The sequence below is a fragment of the Capra hircus genome, chromosome 8 (assembly GCF_001704415.2).
Source record: "Capra hircus breed San Clemente chromosome 8, ASM170441v1, whole genome shotgun sequence".
Lineage (NCBI taxonomy): Eukaryota > Metazoa > Chordata > Mammalia > Artiodactyla > Bovidae > Capra > Capra hircus.
In genome coordinates this window covers 85636137-85654267 of record NC_030815.1, presented here as the reverse complement: position 1 = coordinate 85654267, position 18131 = coordinate 85636137, and the positions used below count along the sequence as shown (strand labels likewise).

The following is an 18131-nucleotide window of genomic DNA, read 5'->3' as shown; positions in this document are numbered from 1 at the left end:
TACGTGCAGAAATGCCGGGGGGGAGGGTGCACAGTACATTGAGTGGGGGACACCGAGACCCACTTAGGTGTAAGGGGAGGCTCACACATTTCTGGGTCACGAGGTGAACCCCCTTAGCTTTCAAACCTAGAGGTTCCGCCGCCCTCCCTCGCCGCAGCAGGGTGCGGGAAACCGGCTGGCTGGGGCGGGGTGGGGGCTGGCAGGCGGGTGCGCGGGTATCGGGACAGCGTGGCACCCTAGGCCGATCCCCCTAGCTTCCACCGAACGCGATAGCACCTCTTGCTCGCCCCGGGGTCCACGCAGCCCAACAGCGTGCGACCCTCGAGGGGAATGCCACCCGGGAGCCTGGCCCACCCTCCAGCCAGCCCGAAAAAGGCTAGGTCTCCAGCAGCGGAAAGGCGGCCCGGGGACCCCGGACCCCAGGCACAGGAAACGCTGCTTTGGCCACTTCTCTGCGGTGGCGGAGGAGGTGAGGGGCCAACAAAAGGGAAGCCAAATTCCCTTCCAACCAAGGGGCGGGGATCAGGAGCGCCCTTCCCTGAGCCTCGTCCCACCGCGGCGCCGGCCCTGGGGAGATGTCGGCGCAGACCCGGGCGCCACGGACCCGGAGCTCTGGAAAGAACCTCGGAGAGCAGGGCCGAGATAAGGTCCTGAGAACCTCGGACACGTCTGAGGACCCAGGCGGCGGCCGCGTTCACACTCACGACCCTCGGAAACCCCCGGCTAGGGGCTCCTCGCGGGCGCCGGCGCCGCCCGCCCTAGCCTCTGGAAACACTTAGGCGTCCCAGGAGCGCGCCTTATTGAAATCAGCCCCGGGCGGCGGGGCGCAGATGCGGAGCCGGGCTGAGGTGGGCACGGGAGGGGGGCCCCCGCCAGGCGCCCCTCGCCCAGGAGCGCCGGCGCCGGCGCGGCGGCCGGAGCAGCAGCATCGCGAGGGAAGGGACGGGCGCGCGAGGGGCAAGCCCTCTGCCCGCGCTTGGAGGAGGTGCGCCCGGGTGGACGCGGGCTGGTGAGTCCTACCTGAGGCCCTGGACACGCAGAGCAAGAGCGCGGCGACCGCCCAGACGGCCGGGACGCACAGCCACCGCAGCGCCGAGCCCCGGGCCATGCCGCGGGCCGTAGGGGCCTGGGCGCGGGGATCCGGCGCCACCACCCCTGTCGGCCACGCGTCCGCTGCCCTTTTTCCTGGGCGCTCGGCGAGTTGGTCCCTTTCGAGGAACTCGCGGTCCTCTTCCTCTCTCGGCCCGGATGCGCCGCTCGGCTCGGGCCGGCGGGACGCGCGCGGGGGGCGGACCGCGGGCAAGCAGGGAGGCAGGGTCCCAGGCTCGCCCGCCCCGATGGGCAGAGCGAGAGGCCAGCGCTCGCGCCCCCTGCTGGACGGACACGCCTGTAGCGGGCGGGGCGCGCGGGCAGCGCGGGGCCAGAACCGGGGGGCAGCCGCGCCGTCCCCGGACGCGCCTCCCGTGCCCGCCCTCCGGCCTGCTCCTCGGAACGCTTGGACGCAAAAGTGGAGCCTTGGGGACGTCCAGCCAGACCTCGCGGGGACTGCCCCCGCCACAGAGACTCCTGGCGCAGTTGGCACCCACCTTTAAGGGCGGGACCCCCGGGAGCCTAACGGTAAATCTGTAACTCAGGACGACTTGGTGCCCCGCCGGCCTCCACCGGGCACATCAGAGAGACACCCAATCCCAGAAACCGGTGGCACGGGAGGAAGAGAAGCAAAACTTTCAAGGAAAAGGGCAGCGTCCCCACCGGCGCCCTCCCGGCCTCTGCTCGCTACGCTGCGAGCAATGGGGACAACTGCGTGCCTCCAAAGTGCTCGGAAACCGCTGGGAGTGGAGCTGCATGGAGGGAATCCTAGGGAGCGCGATGCTATATGAAGCCACCGTGGCTTCGGGTTTACTGTTAAAAGCAAATTGTGTAATTTTACCCATTAAACGCAGAACACTGTTTTCTGCAGAGCCCCAGAAACATGCAGAAGTAATTTGCTTCACTTGTAAAAGACGTTTTGAACGCAATTCAAATAGCATATTTTCTTGCTTATTCTTGGTTTTGCTTAACACATGCAAAGGTCTGGAATTGGAAGGCCTGACCCTCCTGTTGGTAACTTAGGAATTTTCTTTGTTTTTGCTCTCTTGGAGAAAGGGACTCGGAACATCCAGGGACTCAGTTGTTTGCTTTGTGAGATTTATCTTTTAACTGATTATGGAGCAGTTTGTTTGGCGTTTTTGCTCAAACACCATTTCCTGCTAGTTGGGTGAATTCGAGAGAGTCCCGGCCTTGGGTACCAGACCCAGAGACCCCTGAGCTTGTCCCTGCCTGGAATTGCCCCTCCACAGCCTCAGACATGGAAGAAAATAAAAGTACCCTTGCTGTGGTCTCCTGACAACGTGGCTGAGCCGCCCCGCCAGTTACCCCTGTTCAAATTATTTAGGCCTCTGTCTCTGCTTAATCTGTTTGGGTGAACAGATTCCTAAAGCAGAAGAGGACTGTGACTGAGACTGGTCAGGGACGGCCAGGGATCCAGGGCAGAATGGGAAATGGTAAAAGCATTATCCAACTGCAGCGGCCCCGCAGCTGCTCCTCGCGCCGCTGGTGTGAACCCGGGACTACTCTCCACGGCGTTCTGTGAGCCCAGCCAGGTGTTTATCTTTGGATTTTTCCTCCCTTTTCTTCCCCTGGGGTCCCTCAAGGATGTTTTAAGAGTAAATAAGCCTTTAAAAGTTGGTCTTGAAGTACTAGTTCCAGACTCCTCCATCCTGGTTTTGGCAAAAAAGACAGACAGAGTGGGGGCGAGGGGTGGGGGAGGGCAGGGGGAGCCAGGGGCAGAGAAATCTCTTATGAGACTCGCCCTCAAAACCCAGTTAATCGGCAAAGCATTGTCCTTTCTGTAGACATGCACTCCTTTTGCTTTCCACTCCGAATGCTTGAGGTTGTCCTTCCGGAACCATTCTCTGAGCAGCTCTGCCACTTACTATACACTTACACTTCTTGGTGTGAACTTTGGGGAAATGACCTAATTATGCTTCACCCGTTGTCTGGGTGCAATTTTCACACAACTGGATTCCCCACAAACCTGACGCGAGAGTGTAGACAGCAACATGTATTTTTGCTGACAGTTTCTTGGGTGGGGTCACATATTATTTCTTAAAGCTTTTTAAAAATTATCTTTTCAGGTTTTCTCTTTCCCCAAATTATCCCTGGGACTTCCCTGACGGTGCTAGTGCTAAAGAATGCACTGATGCAGAAGACATGCTTAATGAAATGTGCATTCGATCCCTGGGTTAGGAAGATCCCCTGGAGGAGGGCATGGCAACCCAGTCCAGTATTCTTGCTTGGAAAATCCCATGGACAGAGGAGCCTGGCAGGATATACAGTATTCCTACCTATAACTCTGATCTGCTGTACCCCACATCTTCCTCACCCTCCTTTCTCTCCTTTCTACAGGTTCAGAACTAAGGGACAAACGCAATATGTTTACACCTGTACATGTGCTGTGCTGTACTAAGTCACTTCAGTCATGTTCGACTCTCTGCAACCTCATGGACCATAACCCACGATGCTCCTCTGTCCATGGATTCTCCAGGAAAGAATACTGGAGTGGGTTACCATTTCCTACTCGAACACCTATACATGGAAAGGGTCAAAATATGCATTTTCTTAGTAGTCAGAAGAATGTGGCTTAGATACCAAGCCAGGTTGGACCTACTTATTCTCTCAAACCTCTATTAGCTATCAGTTGTTGCGTAACAAGTCACCTCCAAACCTAACAGTTTAAAACAGTAAACGTTCATTATTTCACATAGTTTCTGTGGGTCAAGAACTCAGGAGAGGCTTAACTAGGCCCAGCTCAGGGTCTGCAATGAGGCTGAAGTTAATTGCCATCGGAAGGCTTCACTGGGGCAGGAAGGTCTTCACAAGGTGGCTTACACACATGCTAACCCTGCAGGTTAGCTCAGGGTGTGGGCCAGAGGCCCCTGTTCCCTCGCAGCAGGAACCTCTCCACAGGGCTCCTTGGGCATCCTCACCACATGGCACGTGACTTCTCCCAGAGTGAGAGCCAAGTGTCAGCTATAGTGTCTTCTATAACTCAGCCTTGGAAGTCACATGCAGTACCTTGTTGGTTTCACAGACCAGACCTCTTTGTTGTAGGAGAAAGCTGGATGGGAGGCATGTATACCAGGAAACTAATGATCACATCACATACATTGAACACAATCATGCTGTCCCCAGGACAGGCAGTAGGCAAGAGGGAGAGGAAATGATTATGGCAAGAGCCAGCGAGAGTAACAGAAGGAAGCCAGGCACCCCTTGAAGACCGTCAACGGGGAGCCATGCAGCTATCCAGGGAAAATATTCCTGGTGCAGAGACGGGCCTATGTGAAGGTGTCAAAACCAGGGGGTCTGGGGTGTCTGAAAAACAGCCTATTGGCCATTTGTATACCTTCATTTTCAGAGAAGGAAATGGCAACCCACTCCAGTACTGTTGCCTGGAGAGTCCTATGGACAGAGGAGCCTGGTGGGCTGCAGTCCATGGGATCGCTAAGAGTCGACACGACTGAGTGACTTCACTTTCACTTTTCACTTTCATGCATTGGAGAAGGAAATGGCAACCCACTCCAGTGTTCTTGCCTGGAGAATCCCAGGGATGGGGGAGCCTGGTGGGCTACTGTCTATGGGGTCGCACAGAGTCAGACATGACTGAAGCAACTTAGCAGCAACCGCAGCATACCTTCTTTTGTGAAATGTCTTTTTAAATCTTTTGCTCATCTTTTAATTTCTTATTTTTGAGTTTTAAGAGCTTTTTATATGTCCTGGGTATAAGCCCATTTCAGGCAGATAAAAGACTTGGACATAGATAATATTTTCTCCCAGTCTCTGGTGTGTCTTTTAATGTTCTTTTCAGTGTTTTTTTCATAAGCAGCAGTTTCTCATTTTGATTAAACTCAATTTATCAGGTTTTTTTTTTTTTTAATCTTGTATGGGTAGTGTTTTCTGAGTCTCAGTACATACTAGCTCCAACCAAAAAAAAATCAGTAAGAGTCTGGAGTGTTTGAGCATACCAAACTTTACTGCCCTAATGTGGAAAGTCGATAACTATAGTTCACAGCCTTCTGCCCACTGGGCTTTTTGGGGAGCGCATGCAAACTAGTGCAGTGAGATTGTCACTTATTCTTTATTTTTCAGTTGGGAGATCCTCAACTGAATTGTACCCTCCTCTGGCAACAGCAAGTGATACAAAAATCAAGTCCAAAACAGATAAATGACAGAACTTGTCAAACAAGACGGCTCCATTTCCTCACTCCACACTGAGTCCACACAAACAGCTCAACCGTGGTCAGCTGGGATTCCCAGACAGTGAAACTCAAAGGACGGCTTTTTTTCTGTCTCTCACTCAGCCTCTCTGCAGCACTTTATCATGGGCTGCTCCTTTCTGAAGACACATTTACCCTTGGTTTTATGACACCAAGCTCTCCTGGTTTCACTGCTACTTCTTTAGGCTTTCCTCCTATTCTCCTTTGTTCCCTGACCTCTCCACTGGGCAGGTATGCTGGACACAGTCCTAGGCTATACTTTCTTCCCTATCCACACTCCCAAATGAGAAATCTCTTCCAAGTTCATGGCTTCAGCTAACACCTATTCACCTGGCAACTCCTAAATGTACACATCCATCCTGAGCTAGTCCCCTGACCTCCAGACCTACGTTTTCAACTGTCTCCTTGGCATCTCCACTTGGCTCTCTTAATGGCAGCTCAAACTCGAGTTACCCAAACTTGAACTCATGATCTGCACATCCTCCAACCCTGAACCCTCCCTCAAACCTAGTTTTTTTTCCCCAAATTCCCTCCTCCACCCAATGGTATCATGTTGCTCTACAGGACAGAAACCTAAGCCCCATCCTTGACACCTTCCTACATCCACCTCATTGCTGTGTGCTGTTGATTTTACCTCCTGAATGCCTCCAGCCCACTGTCCTCCATCCCCATTGCCATCACTCTACCTCAAGACAGTATCACCTTTGCCTAGATAAGAGCCTCCACACCAGACTCCCCGTTTCTTCCATCACCCAACTTCAATATGCTTTCCACACATTTATGTGGAAAGATCTTTCAAGCTCAAATCTTGCCAAGTTTCTGCTGAATATCTTGCTAGTGCTCTTAAGTCGAAGACTGAAACTTTTATGTTCCATAAAGGGTCTGACCCCACACTAATGCCCAGTCACATTCTGCACCATGCCATCTTTGCTCTCATTTTCCAGCCCTTCTGGTTTCTCATTTCCTCAAAAGCACAAAAAGTATCAGACTCCCTTCCACGTGGGGACTTTTCACGAGCTGTTCTTTCTGCTTGGAGCTGTTCTTTCTGCTTGGAACATGCTCTCCCTGACTTCCTTCACTTTGGTAGCATTTACTCCTCCCATCAGCTGTCACTTCCTCAGGGATGCCCCCTCTATCACCATCATCTCAGGATGGGTCAAGGTTCCACGTAGAAGGAATGCCTAGGACCCCACCTGGAGGCACATATCACAGTTGTAATCTCACCCCTATGATGCAAGCTGACATGATTAGGTCAATTTTCCCTACTGGTCTAAAGCTCCATAAGAAACAGGCTGATATATCCCCATCAGTGCCTGAGATGTGGTAACAACATACATGGGAGGGAGGGAAGGAAAGAAGGAAGAAGCAAAGCAGAAAAATGCTGGTGTGAACTCTCATTTGGGAAAAATGCAATAATTTTTTTTTCATTTACCAGCCTACTGCCTTTCTATCTAATGTGCAGCAAATTTTCATAAAATAAAATAAATGCTAGCAGTTTCTTCATTTCATGCTTACATGACTGAATAAGTCTTTGTGGGCCTATCCTGAAATTACACATCCATCCTAAACTGCAGTGGCTTTGAAAAAAATATTTTATCTCAAACCATCTATGTCTACATAGAGCTTAGGTAGGCTTTCTTGTTTCCAAAAATTCAGATTCAGGAATGATGAAACAAAGATTCCAGTTTCCACCACTAACTATAAGCTTTAGAAGTCCTAGGAGCTTCTTTCCTGGTGGTATCCAGTGGTAAAGAATTAACCTTTCAATGCAGGGGACTCAGGTTCAGTCTCTAAGTGGGGAACTAAGATCCCACATGCCTTGGGGCAAGTAAGCCCCTGCACCTCAGTGAGAAGCCCACATCACAATATAGAAGCCCCTGCACCTCAGTGAGAAGCCCACATCACAATATAGAAGCCCCCTCTTGTTGCAGCTAGAGAAAGTCCACATGCCACAAGGAAGAATCAGTGCAAATGTTTTTAAAAAGCAAAAAAAAAAAAAAAAAAAAAAATTAAAGTAGCAAATAAATGTAAAAAAAAAGTTATAAAGCTTGAATATATCATTTCAACTAAGAAACTTTATCTTTGATTTCCAATTGTTATGTCAAGAAATGGGGGCAGCAGAAGGAGACTTAGAGGAAATAATCTCTTCCTTTTTAGTTCATTATTTCATACAAAGGTGACTCCCACCTGGCAGGTGGTCATCTCAAGGAGGCCTACTACTGGTTGAAGCTCATATCTTAATCTCCTTAATTGTGTTGAGAAACATTTCCCTCCTCCAAGAACAAATGCATGGTTCTCTCCAACATCAATTATTCAATGTTCCAAACAGCAACTGAGAATCCCATGATTTAACTCTATTCTAAAACTAGCTATGGTCAGTTGGCATCAAACTGCATAGGTTAGGGGCCTGGACCCACTAGACACCCCCACATCAGATGCCAGTCTCAGGTACTGGGTGTTCAAACTACCTACTCTTCCACCTGACTTGGCTGCAAAGCTGGAGGGGTCCCACAACCCCCACCTCAGGTTTGAGAATTGGCTAGAATGGCTCCCAGAACTCAAGAAAGCATTTTAATGAATATTTCCAGTTTATTATAAAGGATATAACCCAAGAACAGTCAAATGGAAGGGATGCGTAGGGCGAGGTATGGTGTAGTGGGGACTGGCACTTCCATTTCCTCTCTGGGACACTGCCCTCCCAGAACCTCCATGTACTCACTAACTTGGAAGCTTTCTGGTCCTTTTCATCTAGAAGTCTTACATGAAACTTTCATTACAAAGGCATGATTGACAGAATCATCAGCCATTGATGATTGAACTCCACCTCCAGTCCCCCTTCCCTCTGCAGAGGTCAGGTTGGGATGCAGCTGGGGGCTAGGAGTGGGTGACTTTCTAATCATGACTTGATTAGTCTTACTGGTGACTAGCCCTCATCCCAAACCTCTCTAGGACCCCCTCCAAGAGTCACCTCATTAACAGAAACTCTGGTAGGGTTGAAGTGAGTTGTTATGAATAACAGAAGACTCTTCTGTCTCTCTAGGAACCAGGGATAAAGATGACACCACTATAAAGATTATACCCATTATATCATACATGTGGTTAGAATATTTTCCTAACAGGGCAATTAAAGATAACAGTTCATTCTTTTCTGAAAAGTCAATAAGACCAAGATGTATTTATATTATCACAGTCACAGCCATAAGATTATTGGATGATAGTACTATTATTGCTATGATTCTTGTCCAACAACATTCCATGCCTGAAATATCTTCCAAAATCCTCCTAAAAGTAACTTATTTTTCAGTAGTGAAAACAAATGTGTTAATAGAATCTCTGTCCCTTATGGGTCAACAATCACTAGTCTTATTGTGATTGATCAATCACTACACCTCGATCTTAGACTCTAGCCTCCAGAAGTATGAGATTAAAAATTCTTGTTTAAACCACCCTGCCCTGGTGCTTTGTTATAGCAGCCCCAGTATGCTAATACAGTGTAATAAATGGATGCAACCCACAGGTAGCCCTTTCAAATTACATACTATTAATCACAAAATTATTAAAAATAACATAAGATTGCCCAATATAAAAGCATTTAAACTAGGGACTTCCCCGACTGTTCAGTTGTTGAGGTGCCACACTTTCATTGCAGGGGACACAAGTTCAGACCCTGGTTGTAGAACTAGGATCCCATATTCCATGCATTGTGACCAAAAACAAAAAAGCAAACAAAAAAAATGGTATCAAGACTGGACAAAATGTACACACACACACACACGCACGTTCCCTTGTGTTAGAGGAAGACCGCAGGGCCTTCTCCTTCAGGAGGGAGGGAGTGAGTACTGGTCCAGTTATCGCTTCATCCATGTGGTTACTCTGGTTTTCTCGGGGAGGGGCTGAAACTAGGTTGTCCCAGAACTGGATCCACCAAAGGGCTGTCATCAGAGTGAGATCCAGAGCTTCCAGGAAAGACTTGATCTCTCAGCTCTTACTCCCTCCCAGAAGAGGGAGCAATGTCCTCCTACTTAACAAACCCTGGTATGCTGATGCTTGATTTGCTGGGTGCTCTGCTGCCCCTTCCACAGGGTGCCCCATGTCTGACAGAGATGCAAACAAAACCACTCTGGCACATCAGTGCTGGAAGACATGGTGGCTGTCTGCAGGATTAGGCAGTCCTCAAACACGAGCTGACGGGGTACTGTGGCCTGAACAGAGGCTGAGGGTCTTGATTCCCGCACAGTTCAGCAGGCCAGTAGCAGGATGTTGTACATGGCGTCTAGTCTCTCATCATCCCGGAATGGTATGCGGTCATTCTCCCTTTTTATGGAGACTCTGGAAGGGCATTAGTGATACCCACCTGAATATATGTCAGTGGAGCTCTTGCGGACATCAGAGTGGCCTTGACAAGGCAGATAGATAAATACCTTGTCTGTCAGCTAGAGTTTATATCAACACCAGTAATACCTGGAAACCCTGGGAAGTTGAGGCATCGAATCATCCTAGCAGGGTAATTGGGAAAGAAGCACTGGGGAAACCCAGCAGACAGTCCTGCTGGTCTCTTCTATTTGCCATGAAGTGATGGGATCAGATGCCATGATCTTAGTTTTTTGAATGTAGAGTTTCAAGCCAGCCTCTTTAATCCTCCTCTTTAACCCTTGTCAAGAGGCTCTTTAGTTTTGCTTTACTTTCTGCCATTAGAGTGGTATCAGCTGCATAACTGAGGTTGTTGATATTTTTCCTGGCAAGCTTGATTCCAGTTTGTGAGTCATCTAGCCCACATTTCTCATGATATACTCTTTGTAGAAAGCAAGGTGACAATATGCAGCCTAGTTGTATTCCTTTCCCAATTTTGAACCAGTCTGTTTTTCCTTGTAAGGTTCTAACTGTTGCTTCTTGACCCACACACAGTTTCCTCTGGTGGTAGGTGAGGTAGACTGTTACTTTCATCTCTTCAAGAACTTTCCACAATTCATTATAATCCACACAAAGACTTTAGCATAGTCAGTGAAGCAGAAGTAGATGTTTTTATGGAATTCCCTTGCTTTTTTATGCTCTAATGAATGTTGGCAATTTAATCTCTAGTTCCTCTGCTTTTTCTAAACCCAGCTTATACATCTGAAAGTTCTCAGTCGACATACTACTAAAGCCTAGCTTGAAGGATTTTGAGCATAATCTTACTAGCATGTGAAATGAGCACAATTGTATGGTAGTTTGAACAGTCTTTGAAATTGCCCTTCTTTGGGATTGGAATGAAAACTGACTTTTTCCAGTCTTGTGTCCACTGCTGAGTTTTCCAAATTTGTTGACATATTGAGTGCAACACTTTAACAACATCATCTTTTAGGATTCTAAATATCTCAGCTGCAATTATATCACCTCTACTAGCTTTGTTCATACTAATGATTCCTAAGGCCCACTTGACTTAACACTCCAGGATGTCTGGCTTTTGGTGAGTGACCACGCCATTGTGGTTACGGCGGTCATTAAGACCTTTTCTGTATTGTTCCTCTGTGTATTCTTGCCACCTCACCTTAATTTCTTCTGCTTCTGTTAGGTTTTTGTGTTTCTGTACTCTATCATGGGTGGGGATTTAATATGCTATGCAGCTATTCTGAAGAGTAACTCAGTAGGATTTATTTAAGTTTGATGTGCATGCCTAATGACCTAGCCATTTGGTTCTCTGTATACAGAGTTACTAACTAGTCAATCCTAAAGGAAATCAGTCTTTAGTATTTATTGGAAGGACTGATGCTGAAGCTGAAACTCCAATTATTTGGCTACCTGATGCAAAGAACTAACTCATTGGAAAAGACCCTGAGGCTGGGAAAGATTGAAGGTGGGAGGAGAAGGGGACAACAGGGGACAAGATGGTTGGATGGCATCACCAACTCAATGGACATGAGTTTGAGTAGGCTTTGGAGATTGGTGATGGATAGGGAAGCCTGAGCGACTTCACTTTCACTTTTCACTTTCATGCATTGGAGAAGGAAATGGCAACCCACTCCAGTGTTCTTGCCTGGAGAATCCCAGGGACGGGGGAGCCTGGTGGGCTGCCGTCTATGGGGTCACACAGAGTCGGACATGACTGAAGTGACTTAGCAGCAGCAGCAGCAGGGAAGCCTGATGTGCTGCGGTCCATGGGGTCACAGAGTTGGACACGACTGTGCGACTTCACTTTCAACTTTCACTTTCAAATATCTATCAATGGGGAAATGTCTAAATGAACATCAGTTCAGTTCAGTTCAGTCGCTCAGTCGTGTCTGACTCTTTGCGACCCCATGAATCACAGCACGCCAGGCCTCCCTGTCCATCACCATTTCCCGGAGTTCACTCAGACTCACGTCCAGTCCATGATGCCATCCAGCCATCTCCTCCTCGGTCGTCCCTTTCTCCTCCTGTCCCCAATCCCTCCCAGCATCAGAGTCTTTTCCAATGAGTCAACTCTTTGCATGAGGTGGCCAAAGTACTGGAGTTTCAGCTTTAGCATCATTCCTTCCAAAGAAATCTCAGGGCTGATCTCCTTCAGAATGGACTGGTTGGATCTCCTTGCAGTCCAAGGGAGTCTCAGTCTTCTCCAACACCGCAGTTCAAAAGCATCAATTCTTCGGTGCTCAGCCTTCTTCACAGTCCAACTCTCCTATCCATACATGACTACAGGAAAAACCATAGCCTTGACTAGACAAACCTTAGTCGGCAAAGTAATGTCTCTGCTTTTCAATATGCTATCTAGGTTGGTCATAACTTTTCTTCCAAGGAGTAAGCGTCTTTTAATTTCATGGCTGCAGTCACCATCTGCAGTGATTTTGGAGCCCAAAAAAGTAAAGTCTGACACTGTTTCCACTGTTTCCCCATCTATTTCCCATGAAGTGATGGGACCAGATGCCATAATCTTTGTTTTCTGAATGTTGAGCTTTAAGCCAACTCTTTCACTCTCCTCTTTTGCTTTCACCAAGAGGCTTTTTAGTTCCTCTTCACTTTCTGCCATAAGGGTGGTGTCATCTGCATATCTGAGGTTATTGATATTGCTCCCGGCAATCTTGATTCCAGCTTGTGTTTCTTCCAGTCCAGCGTTTCTCATGATGCACTCTACATAGAAATTAAATAAGCAGGGTGACAATATACAGCCTTGACGTACTCCTTTCTCTATTTGGAACCAGTCTGTTGTTCCATGTCCAGTTCTAACTGTTGCTTCCTGACCTGCATACAGATTTCTGAAGAGGCAGGTCAGGTGGTCTTGTCTTCCCATGCCTTTCAGAATTTTCCACAGTTTATTGTGATCCACACAGTCAAAGGCTTTGGCATAGTCAATAAAGCAGAAACAGATGTTCTTCTGGAACTCTCTTGCTTTTTCCATGATCCAGCGGATGTTGGCAATTTGATCTCTGGTTCCTCTGCCTTTTCTAAAACCAGCTTGAATATCAGGAAGTTCACGGTTCACGTATTGCTGAAGCCTGGCTTGGAGAATTTTGAGCATTACTTTACTAGCATGTGAGATGAGTGAAATTGTGTGGTAGTTTGAGCATTCTGTGGCATTGCCTTTCTTTGGGATTGGAATGAAAACTGATCTTTTCCAGTCCTGTGGCCACTGCTGAGTTTTCCAAACTTGCTGGCATATTGAGTGCAGCATTTTCACAGCATTATCTTTCAGGATTTGAAACAGCTCCACTGGAATTCCATCACCTCCTCTAGCTTTGTTCATAGTGATGCTTTCTAAGGCCCACTTGACTTCACTTTCCAATATACATATGCAGATTTATCACAATATTGAACTGCAGTATAACACCATGAGGGAGAGCTACATATACTGACAGATAGACTTCCATGATATGTTAAGTGAAAAAAGAAAGTCACAGAACAATTTAACAACAAAGGAGTTTTTGTAAAATAATAATAAAATAATAATCTCATATCCAATCTGTACTATATGATTGCATAGCATAAGCATTTGAAGGATCCAGTTTCAGCAGCTAACAGTGTATATCTATGGGGAACAAGAAATGAAATTGGGGTAAATGTTGGGGTAAATAGTATCTATTATTCCAAGTGTTTCCTTATTTTCCTCACAGTGATGTCTACCCTCAATTCACAGAAAACTGAAAGTACAACATTGAGCACAGATAAGATTTCTGGAACAAGGATCTGTCTTTTCTACATTCCTCAATGTGCCCCAAAGAACAACAGTGAATTAGACCTCACCCAAGCCTTTGCCTTGCCCTTCCCCGCCCGTCAAGCACAAGAAATGAACATCTTTGTTCCTCCACCCTAGGGCCAGGAATTTCTGAAAAGAAACCTGATAAAAGGACCTGAGTTTGATCAATGAAACTATCAGGAGGTAAAATTGAAGTTCCAGTTTCAAATCTATAACTTCTCAACAATTCTCCATGTGATGAGAACTGTACCAGCACAGGTTTTCTGCACACCCTGGTGCACCATTTGCGTGGAGGATGGAACTAACACTGTGACTTAGGCCACTGGCCTCAGAACCGGCCTACTGTGCTGGCACGGAAGCGAAGCAGTTAACAATGTCCAATAGATTTGCTTGGGTCCAAATCCGACTCTTCTATTAACATGTCCTTGAGTTTTTGTCAGAGTTGAGTTGTTGACACATAGTAACTCTTAGGGAGAAATAATTGTCATCTGTTGTTGGGCTCAACCTTGTTAAGATATTATTAAACCAGTATTACTCAAAGTAGCTGGTCAAAATTCAAATCTTTATGTGAGGATAAAAAAGGAGTTAAATCAATGTTACTGAGAAAAGATCTGGTCTGTGAACACTTCATCAGATCTATGACAATAGAAGGAAATCATGCTAGAAAATTAATCAATGTAAAAAACTTTCTTCATCAAGAAATTCTTACCATTAAAAAAAAAAAGCTGTTAGCTGAACTGAACTATGGGCTTTAGTGGCATAGCTGATTTACATTCTGGCATAAGCTCCTAACTTTGTAGCACATCGGCATAGAGGTCAAACTTTGAATAGCACTGATTTAAATCTTCTTTAGTATTTTTTTGCTAATATTTAAATTGACATATAGTTGGGCTTCCCTGGTGGCTCAGACAGTAAAAGATCCACCTGCAATGTGGGAGAGACCTGGGTTCAATTCCTGGGTTGGGAAGATCCCCTGGAGGAGGGCATGGCAACCCACTCCAGTGTTCTTGCCTGGAGAATCCCCATGGACAGAGGGGCCTGGAGGGGTACAGTCCACAGAGTTACAAAGAGTCGGACACAACTGAGCTACTAAGCACAACACATAGTCAATTTACAATATTATATTAGCTTCAGGTGTACAGCATAGTGATTCAATATTTTTTATAGATTTTACTCCATTTCAAGTTATTACAAAATAATGGCTGTATTCTCTTTTTCAGGGATCAAGTACCACAAGTACAATATATCCTTGTTGCTTGTTTATTTTATTCACAATAGATTGTATCTTTTGTGGGTTTTTTTGGCCACACTGACTTGTTGGATCTTAGTTCCCCAACCAGGGATAGAATCCACACCCTCTTCAGTGGAAGCAGGGTCTTAACACTTTCATGATTGTATCTTTTAATTCCCTATCCAATCTTGCCCCTTCCCTCTTCCTTTTTCTGACTAGTATATCCACTAGTTTGTTTTCCGTATCAGTGAATTTGTTTCTGTTTTGTTATATATCTTTATGTTCTTATTTTTTAGGTTTTACACATAAATAATAATATACATATTTGTCTTTTTTGTCTGAATTATTTCGCTAAGCATATGCCCTCAAGGACTATCCATGTTGTTACAAATGGCAGAATGTCATTCATTTTATGGCTGAGTAATGGTCCATTGTGTGTGTGTGTGTGTGTGTGTGTGTGTGTGTGTGTGTGTGTGTATCACATCTTCTTCATTCATTATCTACTAATGGACACTTGGGTTGCTTCCATATCTTGGGTATTGTAAATAATGTATAGACATTGGGATGCATGCATCTTTTCAAATTAGTATTTTCAGTTTTTTCAGATATGTACTCAGAAGTAGTAGTGATGGAGGTGATGGAATTCTAGTTGAGCTATTTCAAATCCTGAAAGATGATGCTGTGAAAGTGCTGCACTCAATATGTCAGCAAATTTGGAAAACTCAGCAGAGCCACAGGACTGGAAAAGGTCAATTTTCATTCCAGTCCCAAAAAAGGCCAATGCCAAAAATGCTCAAACTACTGCACAATTGTACTCATCTCACTCATAGTAAAGTAATGCTCAAAATTTTCAAAGTCAGGCTTTAACAGTATGTGAACCACGAACTTCCAAATGTTTACGCTGGATTTAGATAAGGCAGAGGAACCAGAGATCAAATTGCCAACATCCGTTGGATCATCAAAAAGGTGAGAGAGTTCCAGAAAAAAATCTACTTGTGCTTTATTGACTACGCCAAAGCCTTTGACTGCATGGATCACAATAAACAGTGAAAAATTCTGAAAGAGATGGGAATACCAGACCACCTGATCTGTCTCCTGAGAAATCTGTATGCAGCTCAAGAAGCAACAGTTAAAACTGGACATGGAACAACAGACTGGTTCCAAATTGGGAAAGGAGTACATCAAAGCTGTATATTGTCACCCTGCTTATTTAATTTATATACAGAGTACATCATGAGAAATGCTGGACTGAATGAAGCACAAGCTGGAATCAAGATTGCCGGGAGAAATATCAATACCTCAGATATGCAGATGACACCACCCTTATGGCACAAAGCAAAGAAGAACTAAAGAACTTCTTGGTGAAAGTGAAACAGGAGAGTGAAAAAGTTGGCTTAAAGCTCAACATTCAGAAAACTAAGATCATGGCATTTGCTCCCATCACTTCATTGGCAAATAGATAGGGAAACAGTGGAAACGGTGACAGGCTTTATTTTGGAGGGCTCCAAAATCACTATAGATGGTGACTGCAGCCATGAAATTAAAAGACGCTTGCTCCTTGGAAGAAAAGTTATGACCCACCCAGACAGCATATTAAAAAGCAGAGACATTACTTTGCTGACAAATGTCCATCTAGTCAAAGTTATGGTTTTTCCAGTAGTCATGTATGAATGTGAGAGTTGGACTATAAAGAAAGGTGAGCACCAAAGAACGATGCTTTTGAACTGTGGTGTTGGAGAAGTCTCTTGAGCATCCCTTGGCCTGCAAGGATATCCAACCAGTCAATCCTAAAGGAAATCAGTCCTGAATATTCATTGGAAGGACTGATGCTGAAGCTGAAATTCCAATACTTTGGCCACCTGATGGGAAGAACTGACTCATTGGAAAAGCCCCCGATGCTGGGAAAGATTGAAGGTGGGAGAAGGGGATGACATAGGATGAGGTGGTTGGATGGCATCACTGCCTCAATGGACATGACTTTGGGTAAGTAAGCTCTGGGAGTTGGTGATGGACAGGGAAGCCTGGCGTGCTGCAGTCCATGTGGTTGCAAGGAGTTGAACACGACTGAGCAACTCAACTGAACTGATGGGTATAACTTCCGATATAGGTACCACTCTTTCTTCGCATTTCCTTTTTCCCTCTTCTCTCTGGAGCATGGAGATTAGGAGTCATTTTAGTATCACTAGGAAGCCATGAGAATGACCGAACATAGAGAAATACGCCAGGAGACTGCTGACAGCATGAAGCCTGGGATAGGTCTGGCTTGCCCGGCAATGAATTACTTATATTGTTAAAATAAACTCTCTTTGCTGAAGTCACTGTTGTTGGGTTTTGTTATAGCCACACATGAAACCTTAATTGATCACAGTGTAAAACGGCCTCTCTTGTCCTTTTTTATGTCCCATACCTTAAATTGGGTCTTACAGGGTATTTTATTTTTAATTGGAGGCTAATTACTTTACAATAATGTGGTGGTTTTTGCCATACATTGACATGAATCAGCCATGGGTGTTAATACTGCTGTGCCAGCTTTGTGTTTATAATGCAATATTTGTCTTCTAATGATTTTGTGCCCATTTATTTTCAATCTACATGTTTTTTGAAAGTGTCCTTTTGATGTCTCCCTTTCATATTTAATATGTACCTTTAAGTAGCATATTGTTCTATTTTTAATATCTAATCCAATTTTCTCCAACTCTTCAGAGATAGATATAAATATATATATATGCATAGATATAAACCATAGATATCGTATATAACAGAACTTATTTTTAAATCTTATCTTGGGCTTTCAATTTATTAGTCTTTCTCTTTGTTTCTAGTTTTTCCTTTTTGACTCCTGTCTAATAAAAATATATTTTTTTAACCATCTTTACTTTTTTAGAAAGCTATCTATTATATTTCTATTTTACTGATTATCCCTAACAAATATACATACACTTAAATTTAAGTCTGAAGTTAGTGAATATCCTGTTCTTCTGGATAAGACTAGAAACTTTAACTTTCCTCCACGCTATTCCATTTCCATCTCACATGGCTCTGCTGTCGTGAGCCTCCTCGTCCCTTAGTCACACAGTCCTTCCTCACTAGCTTCCTTGGTCTCTTTCACCAGCCCACTGCCCCTGATCTGCCGAAAATGCACCTCTCTGACAGGCTGGATGCCATGCTGCTTCACCTCCTCCAAGTTCTACTCAAATGTCACCTCCTCACTGGTGCCCTCCCTGACGACTCTGTCCCCAAAGCTGACCATTCCACTCTCCCTTGGCTGCTCTCTATTTTTAATCTTTTGCATGTATAATTATCTATACACCACACATTTTACTCATTCAGTGTTTATTCAACTCGCCACATGAGCTGAGTTTAAAATAGTTGTTTTTTTTTTTTTTATCTGATTTCATCTCTTCTCTTCCATAAGATATTGTCTGGGAGCATGGGTGTA

General features: G+C 45.4%; 1 protein-coding gene across 1 annotated transcript in view; it reads right to left on the bottom strand.

The window, feature by feature from the left end:
- ROR2 (receptor tyrosine kinase like orphan receptor 2) overlaps positions 1-1960 on the bottom strand; it is a 244207-nt gene extending 242247 nt beyond the window's left edge. Inside the window, 1 exon segment of the mRNA XM_018052509.1 lies at positions 1021-1960. Coding sequence (XP_017907998.1) covers positions 1021-1108 — 88 coding nt within the window. The 5' untranslated portion in view covers positions 1109-1960.